This window comes from Vitis vinifera, chromosome 18 (assembly GCF_030704535.1).
Source record: "Vitis vinifera cultivar Pinot Noir 40024 chromosome 18, ASM3070453v1".
In the NCBI taxonomy this organism is placed as follows: domain Eukaryota; kingdom Viridiplantae; phylum Streptophyta; class Magnoliopsida; order Vitales; family Vitaceae; genus Vitis; species Vitis vinifera.
In genome coordinates this window covers 29,958,520-29,974,206 of record NC_081822.1, presented here as the reverse complement: position 1 = coordinate 29,974,206, position 15,687 = coordinate 29,958,520, and the positions used below count along the sequence as shown (strand labels likewise).

The following is a 15,687-nucleotide window of genomic DNA, read 5'->3' as shown; positions in this document are numbered from 1 at the left end:
CCAAAATTTTACTATAATTAAATATTTATTGAATGTACTGTGATATCTAATTTAATAGTGTAAAGACAAGTCTAATATTATAGGAAAAGCAAGGTCAAAGAATCAATAAATGTCATACAAATAAGCAAGGTTAAAAAATTGAAAGAATTTGTGAGCATCCTAAAATACTTAACCTACTCAGGGTCAAAGCATCGCTTCAAAGAATTGCCTTACTATTTATCTTATTATGAACTCACAGTAATTCAATAAATTTGCATAAATGGAAAGTCATCACTTTTCAAATTATTAAACTAAACCATAAATTAAAATTTTAATATCTTAAAATATATATTTTGGGACCAAAAAAATTTACCATAAATTTAAGGTTTTCAATAATGTGAATGTTTCAACTTTATGCAATGTCATGGCACTAAGGCACCTAGATCAAGTTTGAATATTCTATTGTTCAAACAAAGTCGATTTTTTTTATAATTAGGATCCATTGTCTTCTATATAATAAAATGATAAATATTTAAAAAATATTACACCTAAAATAAAATTATTTTTCATTATCTCATTCTAATAACTAATAAAAATATAACATTTTAATGACTATATTCAAATGCCTAAACAAAATAATGAAAAATAGTTACTTAATTCATTATTAATTTATTAGAGAGATTATACTGTTTTTCCTTTATAAATTATAAAAATTTGAGGAGAATCAATTTAATGATTCTCTATTGAAATTAATTATGATATTTAATAATGAAAATTTTAAGAACTCATTTACATAGATATAATTAAATTTATTAATATATAAGAATACTACATATTCTTTATTAAAGTATAATGGTTTTTGGTTTTGTTATAAAAAAAATAATGATTAGTTCTATCATCCATTATAGCTAGATTTTATTATTAAATTCCAAATATAAATTAACCATTAACCATCCAAATCAATAAACAATAGAAGACCCAAAAAATTTTAAAGCTAAGAAAACTAAATATCATGCTATGAATCTACAAAGAAGAGTCACTCACAAAACAACCACTTCTCCATCAAAGCACTCCACTTTCGAATCAGGAACTAAGAGCATGCTCCTCATTATCCCATTTCACCAAAGCCTTGAATGGGTTTTAAAATCTAAAACAAAGCCAAATCTGCACACACCCAAACAAACATTAAACTCAAATAAAATCACAAGATATTCAAACCCTCAAATTTTACTTTTGAAAAACAAAATTTCTACAGATCTAGCTGGGTCATCCACTCTCCATAACCAAAAACAGGCCTACAAAAATACAAAACCACTACAATACTTTTATCTTGAAGAGACCAACGAAACCCCAATATTCTGATACAAAACAAAGACACTCCCACCTCCAATATTCACAATCGAGATTTCCCCTTCTTTCCCATTTCCATCCATTGAGCTTTCTTGCACCACTCTGAACACAAACCAAAAACTCAATCTTTCCAATAGAAATACAAAGATTCTAGTAGCAGCTGTAATAGACAAAACTAAGTTCAAGATTTGAAAATACATGAACCAAATCCTTTTTCTTTTTATTTATTGTTCTTTACCTTGTGCAAAAGTTATCCAATACAATGACCCCAAATGCATGTAAAATTTTTTTGGGTGTCTCTAGTGAGGCACTCCTAACAATCGCCGGTAAGACTGCCAGTTGGTAGTAGCCAAGAAGGTCGTTCATTGATTGTTGGTGGTCTCCAATGAGTTTCTCGATGGCTGAAGGTAGCAGATTATGGATGGTTTTGGGTTTAGCGTTCTTATACAAGTTAGGTTTTTCAGAGGAAGCGAGGTATTTAGGGTGTTTGGGATGTTTGAGAAATAGGGAAACATGGGTTTATATATATAATATAGGAGATAATGACGCTTGATATAACTACATAATATCCAACCTAACAATGACGCTTAGAAAAAACGCCAATTGTTTAAAAACATCCTTATGTAAAACACTACTAAGGTTGTTCATAATATCCAACCCAACAACGACACTTAAAAAAAATGCCATCTTTTTAAAACATCATTGTGTAGAGCGCCAATATTGATGGAAAAATTTCAAGCGCCAACTTAAATATTTAAAAAACGCTGTTATTGAACAAGCGCCATTATTGCTTGAATTCCTTGACATTTTTAAAAAGCGTCATGGAATTGATAGAGCGCCAATATTGATGGAAAATTTTCAAGTGTCAATTTAAATATTTAAAAAACGCCGTTATTGAACAAGCGCCATTATTGCTTGAATTCCTTGACACTTTTAAAAAGAGTCATGGAATTGAGCGTTATTATTTATAATTTTTGTAGTAGTGCACATAAAACTCAAACTTTCTATCTACTCTTTGATTCTTATTATAGACTAACTTATCCCTATAAGTTTTATCCCTTCAGGTGCTTCAACAAGAACCCAAACTATGTTAGAATATAAAGATTCTAATTTTACCTTCATAGCTCCTTACCTAAAATGAGCACAAACACCACTCACTTCTCATCACAATCTATAGGATATAAACCTCTCACTATGATGAGGTATTGGTGTATTAAAAATCATAAGAATTGTATGTCTCTAATCCTTTAAATCCATAGCAACCTATGTATAAGTGGGATTGTCTTCTAATGTATCCTTCATTCTACATCATTCTTTGTCTTATTCCTTATCATATAGTCTTCATAATGAATATGACATTTGTAACAATAACATCTTCTAATAATCTTGACTATAAAGGAAATGACCCTTGAAATTCTCTTAAATATCTCATAAACCAATATACCTTTTAGGAAAAAGAAGTATTATACAATCTTTTAAGATATATCTCCAAAAGAATATGGGAAATAATAAGAAATCAATCATTGATTTCATTATGCCTATTAAAGTTTGATATCTTCTTTCCACCTCTGCATTTAGTAATGGAGTCCCTAGTGCACATAATTGGAAAATAATCACATGCTTCTATGAAAGTAATCAAACATACTAGACATACTACTTCAATCTAATCAAAGTGACAAATATGTTTACTTAATAGGTTATCTGATCTCACCTTAAATTTAATGAATGTATCAAAGGCATCAAATTCCCTATGCAAAAATCCCAACCTAGAGTAATCTTTATTAAAAATGATGAAATACTCATACTTACCATGCATAAACAGAAAAAGGATCATACACGTCAATAAGTACTAACTCTAAATGTTTCTTAACTGTAGTCCTCTTAGTCATTTTACCATCTATATAGGATTCATAGATTAGAAGATCTTTTGAAATCAAAGAGTCTAGACTTGACCGGTCTTTGGATCCTATTTAGATTAATATGACTTAAGTCTATATACCAAATGCTTGATTAGTTTTAGGTTCAATCCTGAGATTTGACTATTCTTATTACTTGGCAAAGTGATAATAGAATACATATAAAGTGATAATTTAATATTTTCCTTCTTTTTATGTTTATTCTCTCTTCATTTTGTTTTCATATCTTTTTTATTTTTCTATTACAATCTTGTCATGTGCCTTTATTTATTTATTAATTTTTGTGTTACTTCCATCAATTTTCCCTTTGGTTTTAATTAACTAATCTCTCTCTCTCTCTCTCTCTCTCTCTCTCTCTCTCTCTCTCTCTCTCTCTCTCTCTCTCTCTCTCTCTCTCTCTCTCTCTCTCTCTCTGTATATATATATATATATATATAACTTCATTTAAAAGTCTGAAAAAAGGTTTTTCAAAAAAAATTAAAAATTTTAACATCTTTTAATTTTTTTTTCTGTTCTTTCAAATTAATTTTTTTACCTAATATTTGCCTCATAAAGAAGGGAAAAAAAATATTTTTTAAAAAAAAATTACTTTGTAAAAGAAAATTTAAAATTTTTAACATCTTTTAATATTTCTTCAAGATCAACAAATTAGTATAAAATTACCAAGCATGAAACTTTCAATGATACTCAATATTACCATCATTTGGATCATTATCTTCCCACTTAAGAGCAGTATTATTGCACCTAATAGTTAGTATATTTCACCTATTTGGATGTTCACATTTTAGTTAACATGATACTAAAATAAATTTTAGAATATGGTGAAAGCTTTAAAGCTGAAGAAAAAAGGTGACAAATATTTTCATTGTATATCCCTTATTATTTATTAGTCTTAATAGTATTTTTAATGTTTAATTTGTAAGAATTAATATCAAGATGAAAAAAAAATTAAATAAATAAATAAATTTCTAAGAATTGGGATAAGTAAATAATTTTTTTATGTCATTCCTATCTTTCTGTCTTGTGTCTCCCAGTTTCCGTTTTCCTATTTACTATTTCACCTTGTTTTTATCTTACAGATAAAAGAATTCTATCGCGTGAAAAGAGAAATTAAAATTTTGATGTTTGTTAGTTTATTTATTTATTTATTTGTGGTTTTCATGTGAAGCCATATACATCTCGCCTTAGTTTGGTCTTCATCCACACCCTTTGCCAATATCTCAAGTTACAATTCTCAGAGTCAAGCTACCAGTCTTCCAAGCCTTCTTCTTCCAATTTTTCAATGGCTTCTTCTTCAACCAGCAGTCTCACACTACCTTCATCCTCTTCCACTCATCGATGGAAGTATGATGCCTTCCTTAGTTTTAGAGGTGAAGATACCCGCAAAAACTTTACTGCCCATCTCCACGCGGCCCTTTGTCAGAAGGGAATCAACACCTTCAAAGATAACCTACTCCTGAGAGGCGAAAAAATATCTGCAGGACTCCTACAAGCAATTGAAGAATCGAGGTTTTCCATCATCCTTTTTTCCGAAAACTATGCTTCTTCAAGTTGGTGTTTGGATGAACCTACAAAGATTCTTGAGTGTGTCGAAGAAAGGGGACATACAACTCTACCGGTTTTCTATAACGTGGATCCCTCCCATGTAAGAAAACAAAATGGGAGTTTTGCGGACGCATTTGCAGAGCATGAACAAGTATACAGGGAGAATATGGAGAAAGTCTTCAAATTGATAAATGGTAGTTTTTTCATTCATACTTTCATTCGTTCATGTACAGAGTATATATAGAGGGTAATCACCATTCTGAGAATGGGAAAGAATGATACAAGGAAAGAATGATATAAGGAAATAACAACTAATATCCTAATATCTCAACTTTCCTAATATTTCAATATTCCTAATATCTCAATATTCCTAATATTTCAATATTCATAATATCTCAACTTTCCTAATATCTAAACATTCTTGTCAATATGCCTTTAGATATAAGCATCCTACAGAAGATTTTAAGCAATTGTGCCACCATACAGTAGATTATACTGGAAGTCTTCCCTTAGCCCTTAAAGTCTTAGGTTCTTGTCTATATAGAAAAAGCATACATGAATGGAAGAGTGAATTGGACAAACTCAATCAATTCCCAAATAAGGAAGTTCTGAATGTGCTCAAAACAAGTTTTGATGGATTAGATGATAATGAAAAGAATATGTTTCTTGATATTGCATTCTTCTATAAAGGGGAGGACAAAGATTTTGTTATAAAAGTACTAGAAAATTTCTTCCCTGCGAGTGAAATAGGAAATCTTGTCGATAAATCACTCATAACTATTTCAGATAATAAGTTGTACATGCATGATTTACTACAAGAAATGGGTTGGGAAATTGTTCGACAAGAATCTATTAAAGACCCTGGCAAACGCAGCAGATTGCAGGTTCATGAGGACATCCATGATGTATTAACAACAAATAAGGTAAGACCCCAATGCATCAACTTTCTTTTTTGGTGTGTGTACAAGCTCTAGTTGAAGACTAAGTTTGAAGAATACTATTCCATCTATTTTGAAAACTCATAGATCTTTACAATTTTACTAACAAATAAGAGTTGCCACCTTAAAAGATGTGTTTTCTTGTGTTCAAACTTCATTCCTCCAATCACACTTAAAAATTGAAAAAAAAAAAATGAAAAGGCAAAAAGGTCATTAAGTTGTTTTCTTCCCAATTTTTTCATTCTTACTTCTATCTCATGCTCTGGTCTTGGTTAACTTTAGGGGACTGAAGCAGTTGAAGGCATGGTCTTTGACTTGTCTGCATCGAAAGAGCTAAACCTCAGTGTTGATGCCTTTGCAAAGATGAACAAATTAAGATTGCTCAGATTCTATAATTTTCAATTTTATGGAAGATCTGAATACTTATCCAAGAAAGAGTTAATTGCTAGTACTCATGATGCTTGGAGATGGATGGGCTATGATAACTCTCCATACAATGATAGTAAATTGCATCTATCTATAGATTTTAAATTTCCATCCAACAACTTAAGATCTCTTCATTGGCATGGATACCCTTTGAAGTCCCTTCCATCAAATTTTCATCCAGAGAAGCTTGTTGAGCTAAACATGTGCTATAGTCTGCTTAAACAACTATGGGAAGGAAAGAAGGTATGATTATAACTATAATTTATATTCATTGTTTTTTCTTTAAAATAATTATAAAGTTCATGAAAGTGGATTTGTTCTTTTTTTTCTCTCTTTGACAGGCATTCAAGAAGTTGAAGTTCATCAAACTCAGCCACTCTCAACATCTAACCAAAACTCCAGATTTCTCTGCGGCCCCAAAACTTAGGAGAATAATTCTGAATGGTTGTACAAGTTTGGTCAAGCTTCACCCATCCATTGGGGCTCTCAAGGAGCTTATTTTCCCGAATTTAGAAGGCTGCTCAAAACTTGAGAAGTTCCCAGAGGTCGTCCAAGGAAACCTGGAAAATCTATCACGCATTTCTTTTGAAGGGACTGCTATAAGAGAACTGCCTTCATCAATTGGAAGTCTAAATAGGCTAGTTTTGTTGAATCTGAGGAATTGTGAAAAACTCGCAAGTCTTCCACAAAGCATTTGTGAACTGATATCTCTTCAGACTCTAACTCTCTCTGGTTGCTCAAAACTAAAGAAATTGCCAGATGACCTGGGGAGACTGCAATGTTTAGCAGAGCTCAATGTAGATGGAACTGGTATAAAAGAGGTAACCTCCTCTATTAATCTTTTGACAAACCTTGAAGCATTATCCTTAGCAGGATGCAAAGGAGGGGGATCTAAGTCAAGGAATCTGATCTCTTTCCGCTCATCACCAGCAGCACCATTGCAACTGCCTTTTCTTTCGGGTTTATACTCCTTGAAAAGTTTGAATTTAAGTGACTGCAACCTGTTGGAAGGAGCACTACCCACTGATCTAAGCTCCTTATCTTCATTGGAAAATTTATATCTGGACAAGAACAGTTTCATTACCTTGCCTGCTAGCCTCAGTCGACTTTCTCGGCTCAAACGTCTCACATTAGAACACTGCAAGAGTCTTCGATCATTGCCAGAGCTTCCATCAAGTATTGAATATTTAAATGCCCATAGTTGCGCATCCCTGGAAACGCTTTCATGTTCATCAAGTACATACACATCGAAGTTGGGGGATCTCAGATTTAATTTTACTAATTGCTTTAGACTAGGAGAGAATCAAGGCAGTGACATTGTGGAAACTATACTAGAGGGAACTCAGCTTGCGTCATCAATGGCAAAACTTCTGGAGCCAGATGAGGTATGTTTTTGTACTTTGGGATTGTGTAGAACAAAAGTATTGCTTAAAATTAAAAGAAATTACAAATAAATGTAATCCTACAAAATAATCCTTAAAACTTTCAATACTTATCCTACACTATTTTCTCACATGCGTGCCAACAATGATTTTCATGATACAGAGGTCGCTATTACAACATGGATATCAAGCTCTTGTTCAGGGAAGTAGAATTCCAAAGTGGTTCACCCATCGGAGTGAAGGGTCTAAGGTAATTGCAGAGCTGCCTCCACATTGGTATAATACCAAGTTGATGGGATTGGCTGCTTGTGTTGTTTTCAACTTCAAGGGTGCTGTCGATGGGTACCTTGGTACATTCCCTTTAGCTTGTTTTCTCGATGGTCATTATGCTACGCTATCCGACCACAATTCATTATGGACTTCATCGATTATTGAGTCAGATCACACGTGGTTTGCGTATATATCTCGTGCTGAACTAGAGGCCCCGTACCCTCCTTGGTTCGGAGAGCTCAGTGACTATATGCTGGCTTCATTTCTATTTCTTGTCCCAGAAGGCGCGGTCACTTCAGACGACGAGGTCACTTCACACGGCGAGGTGAAAAAGTGTGGGGTTCGTATAGTATATGAGGAAGATGGGAAATATGATGGATGCAGTTTTCCTTTCAGTACCATGTGGCCGGGAGATGGAGATGGAGATGGAGGCGTCTTCTGATGGATGAATCAGATCCTTCGGCTCCTCTAAAATTGGATTCCTGCTTTCGCCTCCATGTCCAATCCCTTGGTAAGCTGCTTCCTAACCTCTCATACTCCTTCAAACCTTTAGCAATCAAACAGTGGATTTTGGAAATATGTTATTGACCAACTATTTTTTATTCTATTAATGAATTTATAAAAACAAATATATTATGATATTATAGCAACAATTTAGTGAAAAATACTCTAATTTCTCTATATTTCAATGAAAAGCTTAAAGGTGGTTCGAGTTGCAGAAGCTCTCATTCAAGAAGGTTGATCATACTCTCATTTGAGGTAATCACTTCCTTTTAATATGTTTTCAAGTCTTTCTACTACTTTAATGAATTTTCTTCCAAAAATACATAATGTATTGAATTTTTATTATTATTTTATAATCAAATTTTATTTGACTCAATTTAAATTTATTTGTAATTTTTTTTTTTTGTTCCTTTGGCTATAAACAAGGACTAATAATGATTTTAAATTTGGTAAATAACAAATAATTTTATTTCATTAATCATTGTAGATTAATATTTTTCAATTATTTTATGTGATTAAATTCATATATGTATTAAAATAGTAAAAACATAGTATAATATTTTATTGTTGAATTGTATAAAAAACAAAGAAAAAAAAAGTCGAAATAGAATAATTCAAACACTTGAATTCAAATCAGGAGCCTGTGGTAGTGGTTGTGGAATTGCTACAACCACCCAACTAGAGATACCCTTTCAAACCAAGGTGTTCCTTCATGCCATCTATAGCTAACAATTATCTTCATATTCCTTCCATGTTGTGTCAAGGCTACGTACTGTAATCAAGGTACCTCTTCTAAATAGGTGTCAAGTAACTTCTCTCAGGACGCCTCTTGCCGATGGGTGTCATTTTAATTGCCCTTTGTAATTCAGCCAAATGACCCATTCTCTAAGTGGATTAGGCTAAGATAGTGTTTGGTTCATGTTTGCAAGTCGACCCATGCTATTCTAGTGCATTGCCCTTAATGCTTGTAAGTGAGGCCCGCATCAATCACCTGGTGGGTGTGTCAACTGATCCAATCCACATCTTGCCTTGGTTAACGGAGTGTGTCTAACCCTCTCTGATGCCTTAGTGCATACTAATGCTTATCTTTGTGCCATGTCTAGGCGCCCATGACACCAAGGTGTTGTTGTCCATGTCTAAGGAATCAATCATTTGCAAGGCCCTCCCATGCCTTGCCTGAGTCATCCATGCACCACTATGTCTACATTAGTTGGATCACTACTGTGGTTTCTCGTGCCATTCCCAAGTCTTTCTTGGTTGTAGTGATAAACCATAGCATTGTGCCCATGGCTTGTCATCTACATGCATAAGGCATTGTGCCCCTATGCTAAGCATGCATCTAAGACCTCCCTCCTTGCTGCAACTACACCATGCTTTTGTCCTAGACCCTTCTTGGTGCAACATCATGCCATGGCATTGTGCCCTTATGTAACTCATTAGCCATTCGTCTGAGGCATCCTTGCTACTGCAATGGTGTCATGTCGTGTCTAAGGTCTGTCTTGGTTTGCAGCAGCATGTCATGGCATTGCACCCATGGCTTATCAATTTGCCTCAATGCACAAGGTTGAGTGTCCTCGTGCCAGCACCAAGGAGGGAGAGGCTTGCACCATGCCTTATGCCATTGTGGCTATAAGTTGCACATCACACATGTCGTGGAGCCAATTTGTTCATGCTAGATGCTCATCTGAGTGTCATGACCTTTCCCAAGGCCATGCCTTGATGCCCTCTTGAATGTATGGCTAAGCCTTGCCTAGGTGCCCATTTTGAGTCACCTGCTTCCCCCTCTCTTAAAGAGCATTTAAAACCATTTTAGAAATTTTTAGAGGTGACATCACATATGCTTGATGAGACATAATGAATTTATTAAATATTACAAAAATCCAAAAATAATAATTCCACCCCCAAACCTCCTGTTACATGCTCACTTTCAAACGAAAGATACAAGCAAGCCACAATTTCAACCTTTTTTTAACCAACTTAGCCTAAGCCATCTATTGTTGTGCGTCATGCGCATGCGGGGACAAGTGTGCGTGGGTGCAGCATCATGAGCGCTCGCGAGCATAAGATGTTGTGCATAGGTGTTTGGGACCATACACGAGATGCATGAGTGTGCGCATAGCGTGCAAGGTGCACAAGCTTGCACAACTTATGCCAACCCCTAGTGTTGCCTTCTTCAACACTTCTATTTTTGTGATGTTTTTCCAAACCTCCAATAGCTTGCCATTTTCCTATGTGTTCCCATGGGTGCAAGGTCCATACTCATGAGACCCTTTTTTTTTTTCTAAAAAAAATTAAGGTCAAGGGACCAAAGGGCTAACAGTTGGATCTTAGCTTTTCGTAAAGGTGGATCTCAAATAATCTTATTATCTTATTCATATGTGATAAGATTCTTGATCCTCGTTACAAGAACAAGTATGGAATATTATTGACACTATGTTTGGCTTGCAAAGATTAGATGATTGGTGATAAGATCAACAATGGTCCCGCTTTGCATTAAGCCAAATTTGGACTGACCATGAACCTAGCTCGAATAAAGGTTTTCTTTTCTAATTAGTGGGACTATCTTGAACCTTTCTTTATTATGTTTATCCAATCATCCTACTTTCTTTACTTTTTCATATTGTGTTCTCCTGTAGAGCTAAATTTGGAATTAACATATTTCATTTTATCTTTGTTTTTGTTTTCTCTTATATGTTATACATTGTGCTATTATTTGCACAATTCTTGCATGTATTATACATGCTTAATATTGGAAGTCATTCCAATATTATGAAATTTTCTTTCTACTTTAAAATATTTTTTGTGCAATGAAGTAAAAAGAAAAAAAAAAAAAAAAGGAAAGTTCCCCTCATAATTGACAAAATCTTTTTCTCTACCAATTAATAAAACATGATCTATCATCTAAGGGGCAGTGTTGATGAACCTTATTAGCGTCTTAGTAATGAGTTTTTTAAAATTACCCAATACTCTTTACTAGTCATGATCTACTTCATCCAAATCATTACCCATCACATCCTTGTTGGCCACAATACAATTCATCAAAAATTCTCTTTATTTATTTATTTTTTCTTGATAAGAAAATTTTTGCTATGTAATCTTGTGCAATTGATGATTCTCATGAGGTTAACTTTCACTCATTCCATTTTCCTTCGTATTTCTTATTTTTTATATTTATAATGAAAGGAGGGATTATGCGTATGCTTATCTTCTGTTGCTGCTACTCCTTTTTCTCTTGATAAGAAATTTACACGTAGCTGATGATCATCATTAGGGTAATATTCCTCTCATTAACTTTCACCCTTTTCCTTTTCATGACTTTGATTTAATATGATTTCTCTTTTTCTGTCTCATTAATATTGGAAGTTACGGAAATATCAATGATTTGATTTTTATGGAAATAACAGGTAATATAAAAAATATCACATTGAAATTTGAAAAAAAAATATTGATAGAACAAAAATTAATCAAAACTAATAAAAATATTAAAAAAAATATAAAAATGAAATGATAAAATAAACAATAATATATATATATTAAAGATGTTCTATTAAAAAGAATAATATATATGATAAAATTTGTGACCATAAATCATAATATGTAGTAATTGAAAATACATTTAATACTAAAATGATGACCTACTTTTTTAGTTTGAATGTATTTAAGAATATTAAGAAAGTAATGTTATATTTATGATAAATTTTTTACTTAAAAATGTCTATAATTTTATTTACAAGTCTAGTTTTCGGACAGATCCTTTAAACTAACGCGTCCCATTAGGCAAGATATGGTAGAAGAGAGCCCAAACTCATTATGACCCTTCAATTCAATCACCTTCCAGCTGCAACTTTTGCGAAGCCCTCCAGACCAGCCCACATGAATCAAATCCCAATTCACATATCCTTTGCCCTACTCTTTACACCTCATCTCTTTGTCCCATAAGCCAAATCATGGAGCAAGTCATTGATCACTTCATTAGATTAGATTGTATTACGTTCATAGCCGAATCATGAAATTTGATTATGTTAAAGCAAAGTCTACTTCAATTGAATTGTTGCTTTTATAGCATAATTTGACACCCTCAGCTTCTTGACACATTAATGTTGTGTGAATTGAGTAATGTTCAATATCAAATATTACTTGGGCTACTCTATAAATAAAATGATTGCAGGAAGGTGGAAGAACATAGGATTGATTGAATGAAATATGTTTCTTTATATATTATATTTGAAAAATGATTCATAGAATTTTTTTTTTTTTCTAAATGTTATGTTTGGTTTCAAAAAGTATCAAGGAAAAAAAATTAAAAAAAAAAATGATTTTATCATATTTGGTTTCATCATAAATTTTTTTAAAGAAAATTAAATATAATTAAAATTTATGTATTTTAAAATTATTTAATCTTTATATAATAAAGAAAATTAAGTAAAATGAGTTTAAAAAAACATATAAAAAATAATTTATTAGGAAAGGTTGAAAAGAGTTTTAGCCTCAAGACAACTTTTCGAGGTACTAATGGTAGACAAACAAAATTTGAGTGGGACAGTCGGGTGGAGGAGAACTATTTGAAAGAAGTATTTTTTGTGCTATTTCATTTAGCCTCTCATAAAAACTAGTTGCAAACCTATGGGATGGGGCGAGGAAACAAAGGTTAATGTCTGGTGCAATTCAAAAGATCTTCTCATTATTGGAAATGGAGGGGGTTTCCTAATTTTTGGAGCTTATTCATGAAGTGAAAGTGCAAGAAGTAAGAGAAAATACCTTAGTTCGAAGAGAGGATAGAAAAGAAAATAAATGACGACTCTAGATCACATAAAAACATATTTTTTTTTAATTAAAATCAAATTGTCTAATAAATGAATAAAAATCAATTTTGTAAGTAAATACATAATTTTAAAAATAAAAATACAAAGCGAATGCTATCACATGGACAAAAGTCCACAACCCAACACATCATTTCATTAAATACAACATCTAATGACAATATATTTCATTAAAAATAATATTCTTAAAATGTAGATATTCTATTTTATCCAAAGCCCAATTGGTTTACAAGCTAGGCTCAAACCATGGATGAAAATTTTCATTAATTTTGATAAAATTTTGCTGAAATATCATTTTTCAGGGTTGTGAAAACGAAATAAGGGGCAAAATATTGAATGACCAATTTTTCCAAAAAATAAATCATCATATTTCAACGAAAAACTACTGAAATTTCGACAATCGACGATAAATCAGTGAAAAAAAAAAAAATCGTTGGAGACAACATTTCATCGCCAAAATTTTTGGGGCTAGGCGGTCAAATGTAAAAATTATAAATTTTGGCTTGGGGCACAGGGACTCAAACCTAAGCCAAAACCAACATTCACAACCTTACTACTAGACTAACTCACCTTACAATATATACTGTGCACTAGAAAAATATGTACTAGCACGGTAATAAAAAACAAAATATTTTAATAAATAATTTAATTTTAAAATTTAATTTAATGGACCACTAAAAATATAAAAATTTTGGTGATAATTTTCTTAACTTTTTTTTATATCATTTGTATATTAATTAAATACAAAAAATATAAATATTAAACAAATTAGATATATATATATATATAAAAGATCATTTATTTTATATCATTTAATATAATTGAATTAAATGAATCATAATTCTAATATTAAATATATTTTAAAATTAGACATATTATAATTAAATATCACAATATTATTATGAAATAATAGTTTATTTAATTTAATGATAAATATACATTTATAAAATTCATATTTTTTTATCAATATATAAGATATTAGTATTAAATATGATAAATTATATCATACATATACCCGTACAATCAAAGTATTAGTATATTCGTTATTATCTATATTTTCATATTTGACTCAAACCATTATTCATATTGCAAACCCACATGCAAAAGCCTAAGCATATAACAAAATATGATTGTTTTGTAATAAGCCTAAATTTAATTTGGGTACATGGGGCCTTAAATATTTTACACATTTTTAATGGTTGATTCCTTCTATATCATATTATGCAGGTTTTTTTTTTTTCTCTTTTCCGCCTACTTAGTAGGCTGTGCTAGGGCTTCCAATGTTTGGGTCGGGCTGCAGCTATTTTTGTGGCCCTTTTCCGCCTATCTACTAGGCTGTGCTAGGGCTCCAATGTTCAGGTCGGGCTGCTCAGGCTTAAAACATTAAATCAACCCTGGCCCTAAAGTGATTGGGCCGAGCTTAAATGCAGGTCGAGTGGACTTAAAAAATCAACCCAAACATTACCTTGAATTAATTAGGTTGGGCTTTGTCCAATTGGCCCTTAAAGGACTGGCTCTGCCTTGGGTTTAGCTTAAATTCAACCCGCCTATTAGTGTTTCTTAAGAAGAGATTAGAAACCTCATTAAAAAAGGAAAAAAATCTCAATAATAATAAACTTTACATTATGTTTGATCCAGAAAGTACGAAGGAAAAATATATTAAAAAAAAAGGTTTTGGCATGTTTAGTTTAATTAAGGAAAATACGAATAAAATAAAAAATAATTAATTAGTTAAAAATTTAATATAAACAAAGGAAAATAAATGAAATTAATTTAAAGAAATATATAAAAATAATTTATTAATTTTGAATCTATTTATTTTATTTTATTTTCATTTTTTTCTCTATTTTTTTTTCATATTTTCCCACAATAACGATATTTAAAAGTCAAATGTCATAATATTTAATATATATATATATATATATATATATATATATATATATATATATATATATATATATATATTGTTAGAAACAAAGATAAAATAAATAAATAAATAAATAAATAAATAAAGATAAACAAAGAAAATGGTTAAAAATGTCTTTAACATTTTTCTTGAAAAAGACTTAAGAAAATGAGGAGAACAAACATTTCTTAATAATATTTTTTTTCAACATTTTCATCTCTCCTATCCCTCATCTTCATTCATTTTCCCTCAAGCCAGCACAAAAGAAAACACTATCATATAAAAATCCATTGTGAATATAAGCCAAAATGGATAAGGCACAATATGTGACTTTGTCCAAATATACACCCAGAGAACAAGAAGAAAGACTACCAATTTTCTAAAAATTGAATTAAGAACAAGCAATTAACTTCATAGATATCATGTTTTCCTATACTGTCCAACTGGACAATTCAAACATCATTTGCAGAGAAAAGATCTTTATCACATGGAAGACAAATTTAGTAGTTGGCAACTTGAAACTGGCTTAAATATACCCACATTTCACATTTTGACAACTTATTGTCTTAGTATGTAATAAGAGAAACTTTTGTCTCACAATGATACTTGAATGGGAATTCTAAGGTTTCATGCATGCATAGTTGATTAAAA

At 31.7% G+C, this 15,687-nt stretch overlaps 1 protein-coding gene across 1 annotated transcript; it reads left to right on the top strand.

Annotated features, from left to right (window-relative positions):
* Nucleotides 1-5,218: 5,218 nt before the first annotated feature.
* On the top strand, nucleotides 5,219-8,686 carry LOC100855175 (disease resistance protein RPP2B-like; the record flags this gene model as incomplete). The annotated part of the gene is made up of 5 exons (XM_059734572.1): nucleotides 5,219-5,713; nucleotides 6,011-6,397; nucleotides 6,496-7,539; nucleotides 7,700-8,317; nucleotides 8,503-8,686. Coding segments are annotated over 4 exons (2,475 nt in total), but the record flags the coding sequence as incomplete, so codon positions are not given.
* Between the last annotated feature and the right edge of the window lie 7,001 nt (nucleotides 8,687-15,687).